This window comes from Erpetoichthys calabaricus, chromosome 4 (assembly GCF_900747795.2).
Source record: "Erpetoichthys calabaricus chromosome 4, fErpCal1.3, whole genome shotgun sequence".
Classification (NCBI taxonomy): domain Eukaryota; kingdom Metazoa; phylum Chordata; class Cladistia; order Polypteriformes; family Polypteridae; genus Erpetoichthys; species Erpetoichthys calabaricus.
In genome coordinates this window covers 322,236,811-322,259,240 of record NC_041397.2, presented here as the reverse complement: position 1 = coordinate 322,259,240, position 22,430 = coordinate 322,236,811, and the positions used below count along the sequence as shown (strand labels likewise).

The 22,430-nt window shown below is 41.6% G+C and overlaps 3 protein-coding genes across 3 annotated transcripts in view; 2 read left to right on the top strand and 1 right to left on the bottom strand.

Annotated features, from left to right (window-relative positions):
* Nucleotides 1-22,430, top strand: part of LOC114643526 (NACHT, LRR and PYD domains-containing protein 3-like) — a 2,412,635-nt gene that overhangs the window by 273,607 nt on the left and 2,116,598 nt on the right. The gene's annotated exons all lie outside the window — the stretch shown is intronic.
* LOC114643530 (protein NLRC5-like) overlaps nt 1-22,430 on the bottom strand; it is a 1,801,805-nt gene that overhangs the window by 1,411,140 nt on the left and 368,235 nt on the right. The window lies entirely within an intron of this gene.
* The window catches only part of LOC114644530 (uncharacterized), a 93,092-nt gene that overhangs the window by 35,934 nt on the left and 34,728 nt on the right, over nt 1-22,430 (top strand). Inside the window, exons 2-6 of the mRNA XM_051925848.1 lie at nt 4,977-5,048; nt 5,455-5,802; nt 8,118-8,399; nt 11,206-11,310; nt 11,396-11,422. Coding sequence (XP_051781808.1) covers nt 4,979-5,048; nt 5,455-5,802; nt 8,118-8,399; nt 11,206-11,310; nt 11,396-11,422 — 832 coding nt within the window. The 5' untranslated portion in view covers nt 4,977-4,978. The remainder of the gene's footprint in view (nt 1-4,976; nt 5,049-5,454; nt 5,803-8,117; nt 8,400-11,205; nt 11,311-11,395; nt 11,423-22,430) is intronic.

Below are 22,430 nucleotides of genomic sequence, written 5' to 3'. Positions count from 1 at the left end.
TATGTGAGCACACTCTCGATGGAACAGTGATAAAAGGCAAGGAGCACATTTTTGGGGAGATGGCTCTATCTGAGGATTCTCTGTTGCTCCTTTTTCAGCAGCTCCTTGGTGTTGGCATTCCAGGTCACGTCATCCTCCAGCCCAGAAACCTGAACACCAGGACCCTCTCCACACAGGCCACCCCGCCCATGATGAGTGGCTGGATGTCAGTTTTGTTTTTTCTAAAGTCAATTACAAGCTTCTTCATTTTTGTGGTGTTGAGGAGCAGGTTATTGACTCTGCACCACTCTGACTCCACCTTCTCCCTGTATGCCAGCTCACATTCCTTGCCGGAGATGAGTCCAACCACTGTCGTGTCATCCGCAGACTTTATGATTTTGTTACTATGGTGAGTTGGGACACAGTCATATGTGTAGAGGGTGTAGAGGAGCGGGCTGAGCACACAACCCTGTGGCGTCCCAGTGTTGAGGCTGAGAGCAGTGGGGGTGTGGGGACCCTCTGGGAGCGACCAGACACGAAGTCCAGTATCCAACTGCAGGTGGGTAATGGAAGTCCCAGATCTGCCAGTTTGGACATCAGTCATTGTGAGATGGTGGTGTTAAACGCTGAGCTGAAGTCCACAAAAAGCAGTCTGACGTAACTCCCCTGCTGCTCCAGGTGGGTCAGGGCAGCATGAAGGGCTTTAGTCACAGCGTAGTCCATGGATCTCTTTGCTTTATAAGTAAATTGAAATGGGTCGAGGTCTACTGGCAGGCAGGCGATGACATGACTCCGCACCAGTTTCTCAAAGCACTTCATGATGACAGATGTGAGTGCCACTGGGCGGAAATCATTCAGACTGTTTGTGATGGATTTTTTCAGCAACGGAACAATGATGAAGGACTTGATTCAGGATGGGACAGTGGACTGGGAGAAGGACTGGTTGAAAATCCTAGTGAAGATTCCGGAAAGTTGATCCGCACAGTCTTTCAGCACCTGTCCAGCCACACCGTCAGGTCCTGCAGCCTTCCTCGGATTCACCTTCCTCATCACCTGCCTCACCTCACACTCTTCCACCGTGAGTGTATTGCTGTTGTTAACAGGCAGCTGTGATGGAGCTGCTGTTGGTGTCACCTCAAAGCTGGCAAAGAAGATGTTCAGCTCCTCTTCTAGAGAAGCGTCTCCCTCAGCGTCTGAGGAGTTGCTGGATTTGTAGCTGGTGATGTGCTGGACACCCTGCCACACCTGCCTGGTGTTGTTGCTCCTCAGATGGTCCTCTATCCTCCTTCTGTACGCTGATTTGGCCTCTCAGATGCCTCTCTTCAGGTTCGCTCTGGCTACACTGTAAAAAGCTCCATCCCCAGACCTGAGAGCAGTATTCCTGGCTTTCAGAAGACTCTGGAACTCCCTTGTCATCCAGGGCTTCCTGTTGGGATAAATCCTTATGCATCTGTCCCTGGTGACGTTGTGCATGCAGAACCTGATGTAATCAAGGACTGCCGTAGTGTGGTTCTCCAAGTCTTGGTTATCAAAAACCTCCCAATCGGTTTTCTGGAAGCAGTCCTGCAACTGTTGGGAGGCCTCCTCGGTCCATATGGTAACAGTCCTGGTCATAGTGGCAGCTTGTTTCCTGAGGGGGGTATATGCAGGGATCAGAAGCAGGGATGTATGATCAGACTGGCTAAGGTTTGCTAGGGGTTTAGCCCTATAGGCCTGTCTGATGTTTGTGTACAACTTGTCCAGTGTTTTTACTCCCCTGGCTGCACACTTTATGTGTTGATGGAATTTGGGGAGAACTGTTTTCAGATCTGCATGATTAAAGTACCCAGAAATGATGTGAACAGCCTCAGGATACTTGCTCTGTTTACTACTGATGGTGTCATGCAAAAGCCCCAGAGCCAAGTTAGCATTAGCATCTGGTGCTATGTACACAGCAGTTAGCAGTATAGCATTGAATTCACGGGGGAGGTATATGGGTCTGCATTTAATTGTCATAAACTCCACGTCTGGAGAGCAGTGTCTGGTGACTATGGTGGAATTCGTACACCAGCTATTGTTCACATAAATGCACAGCCCCCCTCCTCGTTTCTTACTGGAGATCTCTGTCCTGTCTGTTCGGTGTATTGTTTAGCCTGCTATCTCCATTATAAGTACATTATAAGTGAGTTTAGCCACATCTCTGTGATCAGCAGGATGCAGCAGTCCCTGATGATCTTTTCCACTGCAATCCACAGCTGCCACTCGTCCAGTTTGTATGCCAGCGACCTCACATTTGAGGAGAAAATGCTTGGAAGCGGTGGTTTGTGTGGCTGCTTCCTTAGCCTCACTAGCACGCCGCCTCGGCACCCCCTCTTTTGTTTACGTTCTTTGCGCCATCGCCGGCAGCTCCTTGAAGCTGGGATTGTAATCCACTGAGAGCCCGGTGTTCGTGCGATGTCGTCCGAAATGTTGTGAATGCGGAGAAACTTGGATGTCAAGCAACTCTCGCTCGGTAAGCAGATAGATAAAATATCCTGCCGGCTATACATGTATTTATCCAGGCAGGGTGAAAAAACCAAACTCTGAGTCGGACAGCACACAGCTGCAGCGTCTAAGTGCGCCGCCATTGTACAGGGTGGTAAGAAATAATCATATTTAATAATTCATGCTGAAAAATGAACAAAAAAGGCAACGATAAAGAACATAAACATAAGCCACGAAAGGAACCTGGCCAAAACAGGACACGGCCCCCTTCTCAAGGGGTGGTTTCCAGACACCCTAAACTACATCCAAAAAAGTTTGTATTTTCCTTTGGCCCAACAGATTGGAAAACTTTGGCCTGGCAGGACAGATGAAGTGAGAAGACTTTAGCCCAATGAGGATGACTTAATAGTAGGCACACCACCACATGGTGACAAAAAGGGGAATACAAAACAAGGTTAGAGGTCAGCTTTTGTCTTCTTGGATTCCAGCCCCCTTTGATGGAGTGGTGCCCACCTGGAAGCTCTTAGAAGAAGCCCCAGATTCAGGCAGCAGAGAAGGTAACACCTGAGGACACACAGGTAGCACAGCACTCCCTCCTGAGAATGTGGCAAAAGACAACATGGTGTACCATCCTGGGACCATAGAGAACAACTCACAAACACTGCATCCTTGGGGTGCAAGAGACTTAGGCAATCAAAACTTGGGGTCCATTCTACAAGGTCAGCAATCAATAAAATACTTGATGAAACCAAAGACAAAAGTTTCTTGGTGACAGCAGGTTGTGTGGGATTGGGCAGCACAATGCAGGTAACAGAAAAATGGGTTAAAATGAGACAGAAGTACAGACTGGAGATGGAGGATCAAATAATTCAAAAGCATTGAAGTTAGTGATGCAGCAGGCTCAGAAGAAAACAGGAGTGGGTGGTTTAAATGAGGTGGTGACCCAGAAAACATCTGATTATTCTATGGCAGAAACAGCAAGCCCAGGTGTAACTGCTGTATTAAATTCAGCTTAAAATGCAGGACGTGAAAGGAAAACAGAGGAGGTCTTTGGGTCAGATGACTAGACATTTAAATTTAAATTTAAATTAGAAACAGCAGCAGCCCTGGGCGAGTATCTGTCCACCAGGTACTGGATATTAGTTTGATGTATTTAGTATGAATCAGTTAGATCATGAAAATAATCATCACATCCTCCAAATGTAGAATCTTTGCCAAAAAGAATGAATCCTTCAAGAGTTCCTGTCCAATTTCTTGTAAACGGCAATAATCATGGATACGAGTTGTAGACAGTCCCATATCTTTCAGAGCCACACTCCATCCATGTCATCCAGGGACTTCTTCATAAAACGTAGTTCTGACTGTGCAGAGCTTTGGCTAAGAGGACTTTTTTTGCTTTATAGTGGCGGCTAATTCTGTTGTGATTCCATCTCCACAAAAGAACAAAAATGAGTGAGGCCTTCAAAAAGTCCCTCAAAAAACAGTACATCAATATCTCTATTATAAAAAAAAATCTTGGAAGGCTTAGAAGGAGATGATACGTGATCTTCTCGGAAGACAATTTGATGTCCCGCGAGACAAGGCAGTGAGACCAAAGGACCGCTGCTGTACAGGCTTTTAAATGATCGACGCGCAGTGCGACAAGCAGAACTCGCAGTAAGACAGCAGCAACAGCAAGACAGCCAGCAGACTAGATAGATAGATAGATAGATAGATAGATAGATAGATAGATAGATAGATAGATAGATAGATAGATAGATAGATAGATAGATAGATAGATAGATAGATAGATAGATAGAAAGATAGATAGATAGATAGATAGATAGATAGATAGATAGATAGATAGATAGATAGATATGTGAAAGGCACTATATGATAGATAGATAGATAGATAGATAGATACTTTATTAATCTCAAGGGGAAATTCACATGCTCCAGCAGCAGCATACTGATACAAAAAACAATATTAAATTAAGGAGTAATAAAAATCTATCGCGGGCAGCAGAGACGTGAAGTGGCTGGTGTGTAGCGTGCTCACGGGGTTTGGGGAGTGGGCGAGCGAAAGCCCCCTAGTTATTAAAAATAACAAAACAGTAATACATTAAACATATCATCTCAGTGGTAAATGAACAGAATATTAACAGAAATAACCACACTAAATGACTCAAAACAAAAAATGAACATAAAGGACAAGGAAAAGTAACAAAAACATAAGCCAAAGAGGACACAAATGGCCTGCTGGTCTTTCTTTTAAGCCTGTGAGCAAACACCAGTCAAGAACTTGCCTGACAACAGAGTGTGGTGTTTATAACAATGAGACCACATCATGGTGTTCAGCCTCAGGTATTGGTGATGATGTCCACTTTGATAGAAACTCAGATCTAATATGCTGTGAAATCGCAACATTCCACTTGTGGACTCACAAATATAAATGGACATGAAGAGCAGCTCCATGGCCCCATCCTGTCTGCTTTATAAGAGTGCCTGTCTTATCTGTGAAGATGTTTTCTTACCAAGATTTTATTATTTTTCAGCCATGAAGGTCCAGAATGGATGGCGCTGCTCTGTGTTCTTTCTGCTCTACATGACGCACGTCGCCTGGACACGTATGTGTTTGTATGATTTGTGATTCTGCTTTGGCTCAGAAGATTTGTTGCCTTTAAATAGAATTAACTTCCATTTGTATCACAGCAGACTTTTCTTGTACCTCACAAGGTTGTTCTTCTTTTGGTGGCTCCACTTCAACTCTTTCCTTATCCTGATCTTCATCTACTGAACAGAGAATTTGAGTGTCAGGCAATTTAATGTTGAGGCTGAAGTTCAGAACTGTCAGCAGGGCAGACAAATAAAAAATATAAACTGTTTAAAATTTGGGAAACTTGTAAGAGGACAGAAGAGCATTTAGTCTTCATGTAAAGCCTAAAGAGCCGTGTTTATTGATTTAAATGGGCTTGTTGTCATTAACTGACTCCATCCTGACACTCATTGCGGCTGTTTGTGGTTCCTTTTCAGAGAGGTTTGACGTCATTGGACCTTCTACTGACATTTTTGCTCTTCTTGGTGAAGATGTCACCCTACCTGCCTCACTCTCACCACCTCTCAATGTTCAGCGGTTTGAGGTGAGGTGGGTTCAAAATGACTTGTCTTCTGTGGTACTCTTATACTGGAATCTTCAAATTAGACCTGAGCGTCAGATGCAGACCTATAAGGGGAGGACCGCACTTTTCCCAGAAGAACTTGTGAGTGGAAACGTGTCTCTGAGACTCCAGGATGTCCGTGTTTCTGATGGTGGCCTCTACAGATGTTTAGTGACCTCTGAACGATGGAATGAGGAGACTCACCTCACTCTGAATGTTGAAGGTATTTCTAAAGTCCCTTTTTTCTTTTTGCTGCATCCCTCATCCCTCCATGACTGTAATGTGTCCCAGTGATGAGGCCCTTGTGTACGGAGGCCATTTCATGTTTCTGTTTTTGGTAATACAAACACTTGGATGATCTTATCCACTGAAGTTCATGATAAAGTTCTCGTATACAGTGCACCATCTGAGTTCTTGTCAAATGTCTTCACGACCAAACCCACTGAATTTCTCTTTGTCATCCTAAACTCAACTGTGCTCCTTTTCGTCTGCGTACATGAATGTGACTGTAAAGGTGATTTTTAAAACAGGCTGCAGCCTCATCTTCTCAGTCTCGGGTCAGTTTGTAGCGCTTGAAGCTGATTTATTTCACTATAGTCTGCCATTATGTTTTCAGACAATTAACCCATCCTGTACAGTCCTATTACATGTTGTCTGTGTGTGAAACTTCATTTTAGTTATCACTAAGGGGCTGGGTAGTATTTTTCAAAATGTTTTGACTTTAATTTTTTTTTTTTCATTTTTACAAAGGGCACATTGTGAGCGATGGGCATGGGGTGTGTGTCTCAGCAGCTCAGCAGTAGGACAGAAGATAAGTAATCAGCTGACTTCATATCAGGGACTGAGATGCTAGTAGTAAAGGAATACGAGTTAAGTCAGGTAAATCACCCTCGAGACGGCACACATTGGTGCTAAGAGGAGGGCAACGGCAAAGAGCACAATTAAGAAGTCACAGTGCTGATAGTGACATTGGATAGAAGCAAAGGAAGTGACAAAGAGACGTTTTAGACAAATGGACAGGAAAGTCGGGTAAGAAATAAAAACAGCAGAAGGAAAGAAGCAGTGAGGGCACCTTAAACAGGGGATTAGGGGGGGCAGTAAGTATCAAACAGGTCATTTGTTACTGTAAACTCATAAAGTGCATTCAATTTTTAAAAGGGAATAACTGTCACCCAAGCAGATTTTAATCATGATTTCAGAATAACTTTTTAGACTTTTTCGAAGCTGCCATCAAAAGGGTCTTTTTCCAGGTGATCCGTGTTTGTGGAGATGGAGGTCACAGGCTTTTGATGTAATAAAGAATTTGCAGGTCATGCTCAAGTGTCTTTTAGAAAGGAAGTATGCACCTCCAATGTGGTACAGGGGGACACTCTAGACCAGTGATGAGGAAATAGGTGGGCCATAGTAACAAAGGTAAATTCATAGAAAAATGATTAAGGAAAAGACTGAGCAGCACATGTCTAGAACAGGAGATCAACGTGGGGTCAGACAAAGAGGTTTGTGTTTCACTAACAAGCTGGAATTCTTGAAGGAAGCAAAAAATGAAAACAATCAGAGTGATGCAAATTAAATATTTATCTTGACTTTAGAAGGCTTTTGATAAAGTGCCATATGAAAGGTTAGTGATCAAACTAAAACAAGTAGGAATTCAGGGCATGGTCTGTAGGTGGGTACAAAATTGAACTGTAACAAAGGCACTATATAGGCGCCTGACCCGACACAAATGGACACGGAGGCACGTATAAATCAAAAAAAAAAAAAAAGGTATTAGAATCAAGCAAAATTATCTGCCAATATAGTGAGAAAGCTTAACTTGTTAAATTTTCTAAAAATGAGATTATATATCTTACACATACAAATCTACTCAAGTCAGTTATTCTTAAAATAAAAAAACAAGATCTATTATTTCTTTTCAAGATTGTCTTGCTTGTTAAGATTTCATTTTTTGCAGTGTATGATTACTGTTAAATAATAAATCTGCATTTATAAATAGAGCAACAGAATATAAAACAAGAAAATACACAAAAATGAGCAGCAGTCACAGAGACCACAAGAAGCTTTAATGTAATTCTGGCAGATTTTATATAAAGGAGCTGTAGAAATCCATAACAGCAACACAATAAAACAAGAAACAAGAGGACAAAGGAACAAGACCACCACAGTGACTACGAGAGGCAGTCCAAACACTCCGTCATCTCATCTCATGGACTCACACTTATATTTCCCACCGAGGTCACTTAGTTTCCCCTGTATAGAGAGAACGGCCTGAATGGCTTTTCATTGGTTGGATTGTGGGTGTGGCCAATTCAAATAGGCATAGGAATTAACCCAAATGTGACCTTTAGCTCTGATTGACTCTAACCATTTCAAACACTGGAGTTGTCATCCCGTTACATATTTTAATTGTGAACAACAAAACAGACATTATAATAAGTGTGATCTTATCAGAAAAAAATGTCTGTTGGAAATTGTATTCTTAATCCAAATGGTTTTCTCTCCCTCAATACGTCACTCATTTTTTCTTTCTTTTGTCTTCAGTCGTTGGCACTCAGCCTTCCATTTCCATCAGCACTACAGAAGACCAACAGACCAGACTGGAGTGCAGCTCTGAGAAGTGGAGCTCTCGACCTGAAGTCACTTGGAGAGACATGAACGGGGTAGATGTGACATCACAGTCCATCTTAACAGTACAACGGGATGATGAGGGTCTCCTCAGGGTGAGCAGCATCATCCCCATCAAGTGGGAGTTCAACGTGTTCTCCTGTCTGATGAGAAGTAACACAACCAGACCAGCCTATCAGTCCAAAATGGGGGTCTACGGTGAGTATTCAGAGGTCCCAGACTCATCATGTCACTGACATTACAGCGACTATGACTTTAACAGAGACCGTCATCTCATCTGCTCTTAGTATAAAACCTTCATGAATGCTCCTCACTTTTATTGTCGCTTACATTAAAATACAAAGAGTAGAAGGTCAGTTAGGCTTAATTTGATATAAAAACTGAAAAACGATAAGAAAACTGAGAAAATTGGCAAAAAAATAAATGTATTTAGAGAATATTTGAGAAAAGCAGAAAAAAAAATCTCAACAAAGTAAATGATTAGCTATGATGATAACATCACACTGTACATGAGGTGGACATCACTGGCTGCACTTGTAATGACAATGAGAAGAAAGTTCAATAAGTGAAGGGAAGGAGGCTGCATTGACTGCAGTATGGTGGTGTGTCACAGGTGTGAGCAGTGAGCCACTATGGGGCAGTAACTACATCATGTGACACTGAGGCCTGACCTGAACGCACTGTCACTCTCAGCTCTTTATATGAGTCACATTAGGACCAGAAGTGCAAAGATCTGAAAGCCCAGGAGGTCACTGGTGTTTTTAGAAAGATGTCACCAAGAGTTGTTATTGGCCAAAAGAGATGCAAAAAGTAAAAGTGTCCTGTGCTATTTATTAATGATGAGATGAGAGGGGGAATCACAGCTACCTCTAATTAGGGGGCAGTAGGAGTCTGACGTTTGTGATTCACCTCTCTCCTTTATTTCTATCACAATTTTATTTTTTATCCTTACGTCCTGTTGAGATTCCTGACTTGAGCACCGCAAGGTGGCACAAATGACAATACTGTCCATGTATGGTATATAGTGTGTGTGTGTGTACAGTGTGTGTGTGTGTGTGTGTGTGTATTATGTAGTGTGTAAAGTCTGTGATTTGTTCACTATACCTGTGAATTAGTTACACTGAGTCTGAATTGAGTGCCCATCTGAGAGTCAATCTTTACACTGTGATTGTTACTTTTCTATACTCTTTGTCATTTCAGAAAGCATTTTATTTAAAAAATAAGGAGGCCACAATGTCAGGCATATTTGATGTGTCATTCTAACTCATCAATTTCTGGTTTGATGAACTTTAGAAGGAGGTTGTTCACCTGCATTGTAGGAAAGAGTTAGGAGAACTTACCTAAGTGTCCTCTAGGGTGATAGTGTACACCCCTAAGGTGGTGTGAGACCCCAGACCACAGAGACAGATACAGATGGATCATGGTCAGAAGTAGGCACAAAATGAAGAGTGCACATTCTCCAGGAGCATCAACCTCATAGCTGGAGCAGCTCAACTCTAAACCAACCACTTTAAAAAGGTTGGATTTGTAGGAGGAGGACAACTGTTAGGAAGAGTGGAACACACATTTACTCCACTGACAAGATTCACAGGAATCTTGTGAAAATCTTGCATAGCATATTGCCTTCAAATTGCACTGGTGAGAGACATCCTTGGGCATGTGGATGGGCTTCAGGCCAGAGGTGTGGAAGGACAAATTCATATTTGTCCAATTGGAAACAAAGAATACAGAGAATGGCAGGCAAATCCTAACTGTGTAAGACATGAAAAATGTACATCTGTCAAATATAAATGTAAATTTGTTAAGGTGCTCTTATGTGAAGTTCTTGCACAAGGTCAGGTAAGACTGAGGTGATCTGAAGGTTTAACATTAAATCTTGGCTTCTGGCCTTTTGAAACTTCTGCTGTCTGTGCCACAAGATGGGTTACTGGTGAACTGAAGAAACACCAATGTATTGAGAAGTCTACTCTTTATAATTTAGTTCTTTCTGCTGTCTGTATTCTGAATTGTTCTGTAACTCCATCAGTGAATGGACAGTGCCAGTTTATTTGGTGGATAGCTGCATGGCTGTGGTCTGGTGATTATCACTTTACTCTCTCATCTCTCTCTTCTTTGCCCAGTTGGACTTCTGCATAGCTGTGTCCTCCATGGCCACCCTGACCACAAACTGTTTTGGTGACCATGTTTAATTCACTGGGCTGAGGGAAATGAGTTTGTGAGGTAGGCGTCATTGGGTGGGTTTGAGTGGTTTTATATAAACTTCCAATGTTTTTTTTTACAATTATCTATTTAAATAAAAAACGTGAAAACAAATATTAATCACAAAAGCCATGTGGTGCCTTCATATTCCATTTGTATTTGCTACAGAAATTTCTGATCATCATAACATATAAAACATAATTATTACTTAGGTATGAGCACATTTATAATAAAGAAGAGCCACATTAGCTTGTCCAGTGGCTGTGTCCCACCATGATCAGGTGATTTCCACTCAAGACTGACTGACAGGTCTTTCCACCAATCACTATTCTTTTTTGGTTGTGCATTTCCTTTCCAGCTCGGACCTCTCCAATTTTCTGAGCTCCTCATATTTGGCTCCTCTTTTAATTTTCTACCTCTTGCACCCCAAGGCCACCATACATGGCACTCTGGTTCACAAGTGGGCAGCATTAGGTGTACTGAAGCCTAACTGGGCATGTGGTCATCACCAGTCAGTGTGTAACATTATCTTTGGGATGTCCTCCATGACAGCTTAGTTTTTTTAAAGATTTTAACAATCCTAGTGCTTCTGAAGGTCATAATCTCTTGTTTCAAGGTCACCTGACACTCCATTTGTGTTCTGATTGGTGTTTTTTTTGTCACATTTTTCCATTGGACAGTGCTCAGGTATCGGTCATTAAGCTCACTAATCCTGAATGCCTTCTCTCTTCTTCCAGGCCTCATATTTCCCATCTTGTTGTGTTTTTCAGACTCATAGACTTTTATTCTTCTCTTCTTTTTACAGTTTTCTCCCCAAACGTCTCTGGCTGGTCGGTGGTTTTTTGGTTATCGATGGCTCTTTGTGTCACAGCGACTGTGCTGCTCATATTGAAATGGCGAAGAATGAGAGGTGAGTCCAAAAGCTGCATAATAAAGATGAGCTCAGTTGTTCTTTATGCTCATTTTTACAATATTCCTCTGTTTCTTCTTTCTAGATAAAAGAGCAACATACAAGACCAAAGGTAAGGACACATCAGATGAAATCCTTGATCTTCTGGGGTGCGCGACAGCTCAGGTGGTGTAAACCAGGAAGTGTCTGACGAATGTGTGACATTACCTGACTGAATTGTTAAATGACTTTGATGTGAGACTCCATGTGGACCACAGCCAACACAAGAGGTCAGGGTTCAAGGCTGCTGGGGGCATGAGATTGAACTAAGCAGAGTGTTAATGTCCAAGGAAAGTGGGCTCATGTGGGGGCCGCCGTGTTTGTGTAATTTATTTAGGTGACAAAATTAAGACTGAAAATAAGCAAATGACACTAAATGAGGGCAGTTAGTCGACTCCTTAGAGTCACGAGAATCTCTGCAGGTGGACTGGAACAGAATATAAAGATGGGGCAGGTTTGTGGAAAATGACATTTAACTTAATTTACTCTTACACAGGACATAGCAGCGCTGCATAAAAAGACAAACATAAGACGATAAAAGCAACATTTAAAATACCACACAGCACATCTATACACACAGGCCTAAAAACTACTGAACCAGAAGAAATGAACAACATATTCACGGAGAGCTGTGTATCTTCTTACTATTGTGGCTGATACAGGAAGGAGGCTGAGCTGAACAACTTTAATAATCCAGGCATATATAAAAACGTTTAATACAGTATTACTGTCATAAAGGTCAACATCATCAAAGTGTCATAAATTATAATATAAAATCCTCACAAATGAAGGAGCTGCCAGCCCATCAAGGAGTGTTGGGTTTTTCATTAAATCCTATTTAGGGTAACAACAGGTGGAGTGTTAATGGTGAATGAGTCCCCATAAAACTGACTTGATTGTTACCCATTTCAGATAATATACAACGCCACTGGCTGGTTGAGGAGATTCTTCAGTTTGAACTAAATAAGTCTTTGGTCAAACAGTGTACTGTGGGATGTCATAATTGATTTTTCATATGCTGTGTTATCCCATTGGGTGTTACTCCAGATCTTCTAATTCTTCATCTTCTTTTGGCTGCTGCCATTTAGGGATCACCACTGGGGATCATCCATCTCCATCTATCCCTGTCTTTTACATCATTTTCTGCCACACCAACTGCCTTCATGTCCTCCCTCACCCCATCCATAAACCTCCTCTTTGGCCTCCCTCTTTTCCTCCTGCCTGGTAGTTCCATCCTCACCCTTCTTTTCCTGATGTACCCCTCATCTCTCCTCCGCCCGTGCTCAGACCACCTCAATCTCACCTCTCTCATTTGGTCACCAAACTGTCATACCTGTGTCATCCCTCTAATATACTAATTCCTAATCCTGTCTTCCCTCGTTACTCCGAGTGAAAATCACAGCATCTTCAACTCCGCCACTTCCAGCTCTGCCTCCTGTACAAACCATACAACATAGTTGATCTCACTACCATTTTATAGACCTTCCCTTTCACACTTGTAGGTACTCTTCTATCACAAATGACCCCTGACACTCTTCTTCACCCAGTCCACCATGCCTGCACTCTCTTCTTCACCTCTCTGTGACACTCTCCGCTGCTTTGACTATTGAACCCAAGTATTCAGATTTGTCTACCTTCACCACCTCTGCTCCTTGCAGTCTCACAATTCCACCACTTTCCCTCTCTTTCACACAAATATACTCCATCTTTCTCCTTCTGACTTTCATTCTCCTTCTCTCCAGTGTGTGTACCTCCACCTCTCCTGGTTTCTCTTAACCTGCTGTGTACTCTCACTACAGATCACAATGTCATCCGTGAATATCACAGTCCACAGAGACTCCTGTCTAATCTCATCTGTCAACCTGTCCATCACCATTGCAAACAGGAAAGGCCTCAGAGATGATCCTTAATGTAATCCCACTCTCACCTTGAACAAGGCTGTCATTCCTACTGAACACCTCACCACAGTCACACTGTCCTCATACAAATCCTGCACCATCATCACATACCTTTCTGCTGCTCCTGATTTCCTCAAACAGAACCACAACTCCTCTCTTTGCACCCCATCATACGTTTTCTCTAAGTCCACAAACATGCAATACAATTCCTTATGATCTTCTCTGTACTTCTCCATCAACACTCTTAAAGCAAACATCACATCTGCTGTACTCTGTCTTGGCATGAATCCATATTGCTGCTCACAGATTGCCACCTCTCTTCTCAGCCTAGCATTCATCACTCTTTCTCATATCTTCATGCTGTGGCTGATCAACTTTATACCCCAGTAGTTACTGCAGCTCTGCACATCTCCCTTATTCTTGAAAATTAGAACTAAAAAACTTCTTCTCCACTCCTTGGGCATCTTCTCGCTTTTCAAGATTTTGTTAAACAATCTAGTTAGAAACTCTACTGCCATCTCACCTAAACATTTCCATGCCTCCACTGATATATCGTCCGAGCTAACTGCATTTACACTTTTCTTCCTCTTCATAGTTTCCCTCACTTCAGCCTTGTTGATCCCGGTACTTACTGATTTACTATCTCAGCTTCATTCAACCTAGTCTCTTGTACTTTCTATATTCATAAGTTCTTCAAAGTACTCCTTCTACCCTTTCAACACAAATCTCCCCGCTTGTCAGCAAATTCCCATCTGTATCCTTTATCACCCTGACCTGCAGCACATCCTTTCCCGCTCAGTCCCTCTGTCTGGCCAATCGGTACAAGGGCTTTTCTCCTTCCTTTGTGTCCAACTTCTCATATAGCTCAACATACACCTTTTCCTTAGCATTTGCCACCTCTCTTCACCTTGCTCCTCAGCTCTTTGTACGCCTGTCTGCTTTTGTCATCTCTCTGGTTATCCCAATTCTTTTATCGTTTCCTCTTCCTCTTTATGCTTTCCTGTACCTTCTCATTCCACCACCAAGTCTTTATTTCTTCCTCTGTCCAGAGGTCACACCAAGCACTCTCACTTACCACTTCAGCTGTGGTGTTCCTATCATCTATCATGTCTACACCAAGTTTGATCTGGGAGGATTTTTACTAAAGTGAACTGGACAGACACAGCAACAGGTTAGGCTGCCATTTGCTCTAAGGGTCTCGAAGAAGAGAACATCAAGGCAGCTGCTGTTTTGGACTGCTTGTTTGTGGTGTTTTGGTACACAAAGACATTCAGGCCACCAAGATTTTATTTAAGATTAACTTGCCAAAGTATAAGATTCACCATGTAGGTTTTTGTCTTTAACATAAACATAAAAATCTTTTTTGTTTCCAGCTGATATGTAAACTGTGCCCCATACAGTAAGGTTGTGTTGATGATGAAAACGTGTGTGTATCAAACAATTACAACAAAGTTCTTACACAGTAACATCTCCACTTCAGAATTAAATTTGTAGAAACAAAATCTGCCTGGTCATACTTTGGTGGGTCTGGTATTCACAAACTTTATTTACACGCAAGTTCAAGGAGGGTCAGTTTAAAGAAAGAGGATTACCAAAAGTTTACAGAGAATGAATAGCAGACTTCCAGTGTGAGGCTGAGATGTGTTTAGCAGAGATGGTAATAAATGAGGCAAAAGGGGAATATTAACAAGCAAAATATCAAATAAATAATAATAATAATAATAATAATAATGCATTTTATTTATAGGGCACTTTACATTAGCAGTAAATCTCAAAGTGCTACATAAAAAGTTTAAACAAAGGCAAGGCAAGACAAAAACAGAGATAAAACAACAATACAGTAATCCCTCATCTATCGCGGGGGTTACGTTCCAGAGCCCCCCGCGATAGGTGAAAATCCGCGAAGTAGCGACCTATATTTATTTTATTATTTATACATATTTTAAGGCTTTATAAACCCTTCCCACACTCTTATAAACCTTTCTCGCTCTCTTGTTAACCTTTCCTACACTCTTATAAACACTTCCTATGCTCTTAAACACTTTCTACATTCTTAAACACCTCAGACCAACACTGCACGCAGCGATCAGACGTCAATGTGTCTGCACTCGCTTTGTGAAGGGGGGCAGCTGAACTCACGCTGAGCAGAAATGGACTTTGTGCTGCTTCTGCCAAAATGCCTGCTTGTCGCTCTGCGCGTTCGGAAGGAGGACGAGGAATGGGGGTGTGTGAGAGCTCAACGCACCTTCGCTCAAACCCCCCCTCCCCGGAGGCGGAGTACGCTCCTGCCACTTCGCATTGTCAAGGGGGTGGGGAGCTGAATGAACGCTAAGGAGAAGTGGACTTTGTGCTGGCTTTGTGCTGCTTGTCGCTCTGCGTGTCAATAATTTAAAAACCTGTACAATCAGGCTTTTAGGTGTACATCACCTATTTTCCTGTCTCACTGTCTTGTCTTGCGTGAAGTTAAAATGTTTTATAATAGTGAGATGTTACTCATATCCTTAGCCCGACATCCACATATCATATGCGTTAACAAAGTGTGTTTTATAAGTTTACATGTGTTTGAAGCATGTGGGATGGGTATTTTAAGGCTTAAACTATAAAAATGTTTATTTATATGGTCTTTCTATATCGCAGATTTTCTCCTGTTGCTGATGGGTCTGGAACATAACTTCCGCGATAGGCGGGCAATCACTTGTATTTAAAAACCCGCGAAGTCGTGAATCCGCGAAAAGTGAACCGCGAAGTAGCGAGGGAATACTGTATTTAGAGTATTCTTGTTAATAAGCTTTCCTAAATAGAAAAGTCTTTAGCTGTTTTTTAAAAAATAGGCAAATAGGCAATTTGCCACATTCATCCAAAATGCATAAACTGGAGAGTGGTCCCAAAATTTATGGAGGTGCATTTAAAGGACACAGATGGCAGATGTGGTGGGCAACCAAATGCATAATATAAAGTTTCTGAATGGTGAGGTACAGGTGAGGTACAAATTTAAATTGTGTTTGCTGATAAGTGGGCTTTAGGAGGATGCTGAGATGTTGTTAAGGACTTCCTTACAAGAGATGGGAGCAGAAGAAAGGAGGTCACATCACCAGACTGACAGTAAAGCAAGAGGCCTGGCAGATGTCTTACACAGACTTGCATATAAAGATGATAATTCTGCAAAGTATGGAACTAATAAGAAACAAAAAGAATAGGGTGGGAAGGCAGTGCAAAGGATATTGGGACCCCATTTGCCTGACTAATCTGATCTGAAGATAGAAAAAAGAAAGAGGAAGGAAGGACAGAAAACCTGGACCTGAGTAACGTTCTGAGTTCATAGTCATTATAAATGTCATTATAAATGTCAACAAGAGTCTCAATGCCCTGATCCGCCCAAGGAAACAGACAGGCCTTCTACCAATGCAAAGGGCAGGATTCTGGAAGACAGGAGAATGTGCGACTTTAGCTTCAGGGCAGTAAAAGGAAGAGCAGAGAGGGATCGAGTTGATACCATGTTGGATTCTGGGGATCAGATTGGTAGATTTGTGGGAGTATTTAACAGTTCCATGTTGGTCACTGGTTAAACGCCCAGTGATATAACTCTAGGTCTGCCAGAGACCCCTCGCCCTCAGATTTATCACAAGTCAAAGTGAAGGGCTTAATTGATGATGTGCTGATGTGGAGAATGTTCAGAATAAAAATGTTCTTTTTGAATGAAGTGGGCGGCATGGTGGCGCAGCGGTAGCGCTGCTGCCTCGCAGTTAGGAGATCTGGGTTTGCTTCCCGGGTTCTCCCCGTGTCTGTGTTGGTTTCCTCCCACAGTCCAAAGACATGCAGGCTAGGTGTATTGGCGATCCTAAATTGTCCCTAGTGAGTGCTTGGTGGGTGTGTGTGTGTGCCCTGTGGTGGGCTGGCGCCCTGCCCGGGGTTTGTTTCCTGCATTGCGCCCTGTGCTGGCTGGGATTGGCTCCAGCAGACCCCCGTGACCCTGTAGTTAGGCTATAGCACGTTGGACGATGACTGACTGACTAAATGAAGTCAGATGTGCGTTTTCCTTTTTCTTAAACATATTATTTTACATTTTAGGTCATAATAGTATAACAGAAATTACAGTACAGATTGTTGTCATTGTGTGGTTTCATTCATAAACTGAATGTTTTGGTAAAGACATTGTAAATCATTATCATTCATATATATATTTCCACTTAGAATAAAAGTGTGTTTTTACCAGTGAGCTCGTTAGCATGTCATACTAAATTAGATAACTTATCATTCATAAAAGTGTTTAATTATCTGGGGATGACCATCAGAAGTAAATATGAAAATCTCTTACAACACAATTTTGGATAAATTCAAACAAATGCAAACAGATGGTTCACCCTCCATCTCATCTTAGCAGGGAGAATTAATACAATTAAAATGAACATCCCTTCTAAACTGCTGTATATATTCCAGAATATCTCAAAATACACAAACAAATTATTCTTTAAGAAATTAGACTCATTTACAACAACATTCATCTAGAATTCAAAATGGCCACACATTCAAGAGCGAATGTACAAAGATCTAAAGCAGAAGGTGGCATGGCAATATACAGTATATCTAACTTTCAGTTTTACTATTGTAGGAATTTTGATGATTAATAATCAATAAGACAGCCATCCAGGAGGAAAAAAAAGAAACTTTAATTTGGTTAATTATCACTTCTGCCTTTGGCAATATGGGTAATTAATACAATAACTTGGTAAGGTTCCTACTTGATTTACCTTACCATTAACTGTTGTAGGTGGAGATCTCCGGTCTTTAGAATTATATCAAGGTAACTCAAACCCATTCATTTTAAAGAACAAAATAATACATTTTTATAATAAACACAAAGATTATAAAAGTATGATAACTGCATATATACGTATGTTGACATATAAGACTGGACGCAGACAAACTAGACAGACTAACATCTAACATATAGAGAGGCTGGCTGTTTACTGGTATTTAGAGTTCTACTTTACATTGAAATAGATGATCATTTCTACGATAACATGTCTTTATGGATGATGTCCAGTGTTGTGTGGAGTTGTTGCTTTGTCGTTCCTCCGAGTTCAAGTGGATGATGCTCCATGTGTTGGAGTGCACATTTTCTCTTTCCTTGTCAGAGCTGTGCTGCTGCTTCCTCAGCTTGCCTTCTACTGTCAGACCCTTTCCTCTGCTATCTGCAACTTAGGGAAAAGCATTCTTCTTTCTGGTCCAAGAGTTTGGATGCTGAAGTTGCCTTCTTGAAGTGATGGATGCTTCTCAGCATTCAGACTGGCTCACTGATTAGCTTGGCAAACTGGTTCACAGCTGTCAGGTTCACCAAGAGAAGAGAATTTCACCATTCAGCTCCTCACAGAGAGGGTGGCTCATAACTTCTTAGGTTTCAAAGACCATGAGGTCATTTTGCATATTTCCTCATTCCTGAGAGAATCCTCTGGGAGTTCAGTGAGTGTCTAGCAAATTTAAGATTTAAAGGATGGATGAACCTTCTCCTGAATGGATTAAAGTCAATTCCAATTACAAAAGCAGTGCCTTCTAGTAGGTGGGTTCTTCTGTCCAGTTAGTATCATCCTTTGAATTATAGGCCTTTGTCCCAGCTTGAGTCCATTTTGCACCTTCTGGCTCAAGAGGTCTGCTGGGGGGCATCTAGAGAGAAGCCAGGTCACTCCGATTTACACCTTCATTATCAGATGAAGTCCAGGCAGATCCTGGTACAAGCTGGAATTTAACCACTTGGTTTGGAATGCAAGTGGGAGTTGTGGGCAGCTGGATGCCCACATCCCTCTTAAATCTGCTTTCTCAATAGGCCTGGTGTGCCACAAGAGTACTGCAGAATGGGCAGTGCCCACTTTGTCCTACACTAATGGGCAGCAAATCCACTCAATCAATAATTACTTAAAATATGGAACCACAACCTTGTTTTGCGATTCCAAAATGACGGAACCATCACCCTGCTGCCAGCTCTCTACAGTGCAGCCTGTTGAGGTCTCATCATGTTGCTATTGTAATAAAAATCATTTTTCATTTCACAATTAACACCATAACACATGGAAAATCACCAAATATTCAAAGATATGGCAAGCTGTATATTTTGTAAAGATAGCCAATCCTCAACTTTCTTGGGGGGCTGTGTTCCTAGGAAATGACAGGAAAGTTGAAGTCTCAAATGTTAAAACTTTGAACCTTTGGGAAATAGTGGGTTAGGTTCCAGTGACCACCAAAAACATTAATCTTTTGCTAGCGAGTGCTCAAAATACAGTTTTCTTCATGGAATTCTTTATAATAAAACACTATTCTTGATAATATGCAATTTTTATTACACAGCAACCATGAAATAAGACATAAAATGCAGTACATAAAATGAAGTTAAGTAATACGCAAAAAACATTTTTTCTTGCTAGTAATTTTCTCTAGAATTCTGTGACCTTTTGTGGTCTCAACATCACCTGTCCTGCATGGTTAGTGGATGGTGTTAGAGATCGTGAAGGACACACTGACCTGAAATAACCTCCAGCGATGGCTGCTTCATGCACTGCTTGATCATTGAGGACCTCGGTGTATCAGAGCACAGCACAGATGAGCTGATGTTTAACCTTGAGGATGTGATCGGCCGCCTCAGTGTCTCTAGCCAGCTCTTCGATTTGTTAACTTCAGACTCATGGCCAACAGGGACTGCTGACATTCATTTCCCGAGGATTGGAATTTTTCATTACACCAGCATGAAGTTTATGTAACACCCATAGTTTCTCACTAACCCACATCACTGATAACTACAATTTTCATGGATGATTGCAGCACAAAACTCGATTTTTTTAAGCAAAACAAATGAAAATATGCAACAAATGCCTGGGGAGCTCTTTTCTCTGTAACAGAAGGGTGAATAAGACAGATGTTGTATCCATTTCAGTCCCCCATTACAAATGTCAGTCAAATCTTGAAAAAATGTGACATTTCATGAGCAGGGCTTACCCAGAAAGCTGCACTAAAACTCACCATTCTCTAGGGATCAGTGAAAGGTCCCAATGCCACTCCCTTAGACCAAACTTAATGCTTTTTTCTCTCCTGCGCATAATGATGAAGACTGCATTTCAGTCAAAATGTGCTGCCTAAACTTTATAACAAAGTGAAAGATAAATTGCTGAAGGATTTGAGAAATGCTAAATGCATCTCTTTAACTACCGATGGGTGGACCTCCCATGCAACTGAGAGCTTCAGGACATTCACACACAGCACATTACTGACTGCTGTCCAGACACCCGCTTCCTACCCAAGGTATGAACTGGACTGTGGCTACTCGATATGTAACTTAAGGAAACCTCTAGAGATTAAGACCCTTATGAAGCCGCAGTGTGTTTGCATGTCACGTACAAATACACTTCAAGTTTAACTTCCTGCTACATTTTTTCCTTTATGCAAATTAGACATTTTGTTTAAAGAAACCGACCCAACTTTCCACGTCTCACTCCCATATCAATCCCAGACGCCATACTGGTTAGTCTTGTTAAAGACTCAGATAGCATTTCAATAATATATAAAAATAATTTTAAAGAATCTACCCTTCAAAGATCCTAGAAAATGGTGGGAATGGGACCTTTCAATTGGCATTTCCAACATGGAGGGGAACTCAGCCATCCAGAGAATCCTCTTCAGTTCTAGAAGCGCCAAATATTCCATATTTTAATTAAAGGTCTTTCATTGATCCCATTTAAAATTGTCTAAAATGTATGAAGGACCAGAGCCTACCTGTGAACGCTGCCATCTACAGCAGCTCCAGCGCCACTTGGCTGTTTGTCCATCAGCAGTGATATTTGTTGTACTCCTGGGTGGCATCAAAGTAAATGAGAAGAAATCGATTGTGAAAGTCGACACGACACCATTAGCACAAATACTGGGAGAATCCCAGAACACCTGCTAAAACTCAGCGTGTAAGCGACGTTCTCTGTTATCTCAAATTAGAATAAAATATATAATTATTGTATAGAGGATATCAGGGCCAAAACATTTTCAAAATATGACAAGAATTCATTAAAATATGCTGGGCCTGTGATGAACTCTTTAATGTCATTAATGGTTTTAACATTTCTTAAAAAAAAAAAAAATACAAACAAACAAAGACTGATTATTTTCCTTTGTACCCGAGTCTCTCTTCTCCTTCTTTTTCTTTGGGTTGCAGTTGTGTCTCATTTTGTTTTGTTTTCTATTTGTTGTTCGTTTTTATTGTATTTAATTCAAAGTAAATGGTTGTATATGGTATTCTGTTTTTTGTTTGATTAGTTGAATGTGATTGTAGTGTTATTTTTTTTTAAAATAAAATATATATAAAAAAAAGAAATGCAGATAATCACAGATGAGAAGACCACAGCACAACAAGTAATGCTGCTCTGGTGGACCTGCACCTTTAAACAGAATATAAAGGCAGACGGTGGCCCTCTAGCGATGGTCCTAAATAAAAGAAAGAGACAGAGTAGCTGAATACATAAAAGTATAAAGAAAAATACATACAGTATATACTAAACAAGTGATTTATAAAATATTCAGAACACAACATGCTAGGAGACCAAAAGATAAAATACAAAATAAAATTCAAAAACCACAGAACTGTAAAATAGAAGAAAACACACCTGGACCAGGGATGAGCTCCTCCTTAACCTTTAACAGATAAACAGAACATGTGAGTAGAGTGAAGTCTGATGACTGAGATGCCTTGGCACATACAGCTGCCCTAACCCCTGACACACACAGGCAGGACACAGGCTCAACTCAACACCCGTGTTTATTTACAGCTTTGTGCACAAAATACCAACACTGCAATACACCAATATACGGTCTCTTTTTGCCACCAGTCCATCTGCCTCCATTCCTCCTCAGGTTCTCCTCTTCCTCCCGACTCTGACCCCTCAATGGAGTGAGGCAGCTCCTTTTATTCAGTGTTCCAGGTGGCTCATATTACCTAGAATCGCTCTCAAGTGTGCTGGAGGTCTTGTATAAGGCTCTGCAACTGCCCCTGTCGGCCCACACAGAACCCAACAGGGCTTCACCAAACAGCCGCCCAGGAGGGCTGCCCTCTAGTGTCCCAGGGGAGTAATTGCCTCACCAATGCCCTCTCCCTTGGTCCTTCCACTCTGTTGAAGTCCCGGCCAGGTAGTGGCCGTGGTGGCCCATTACATG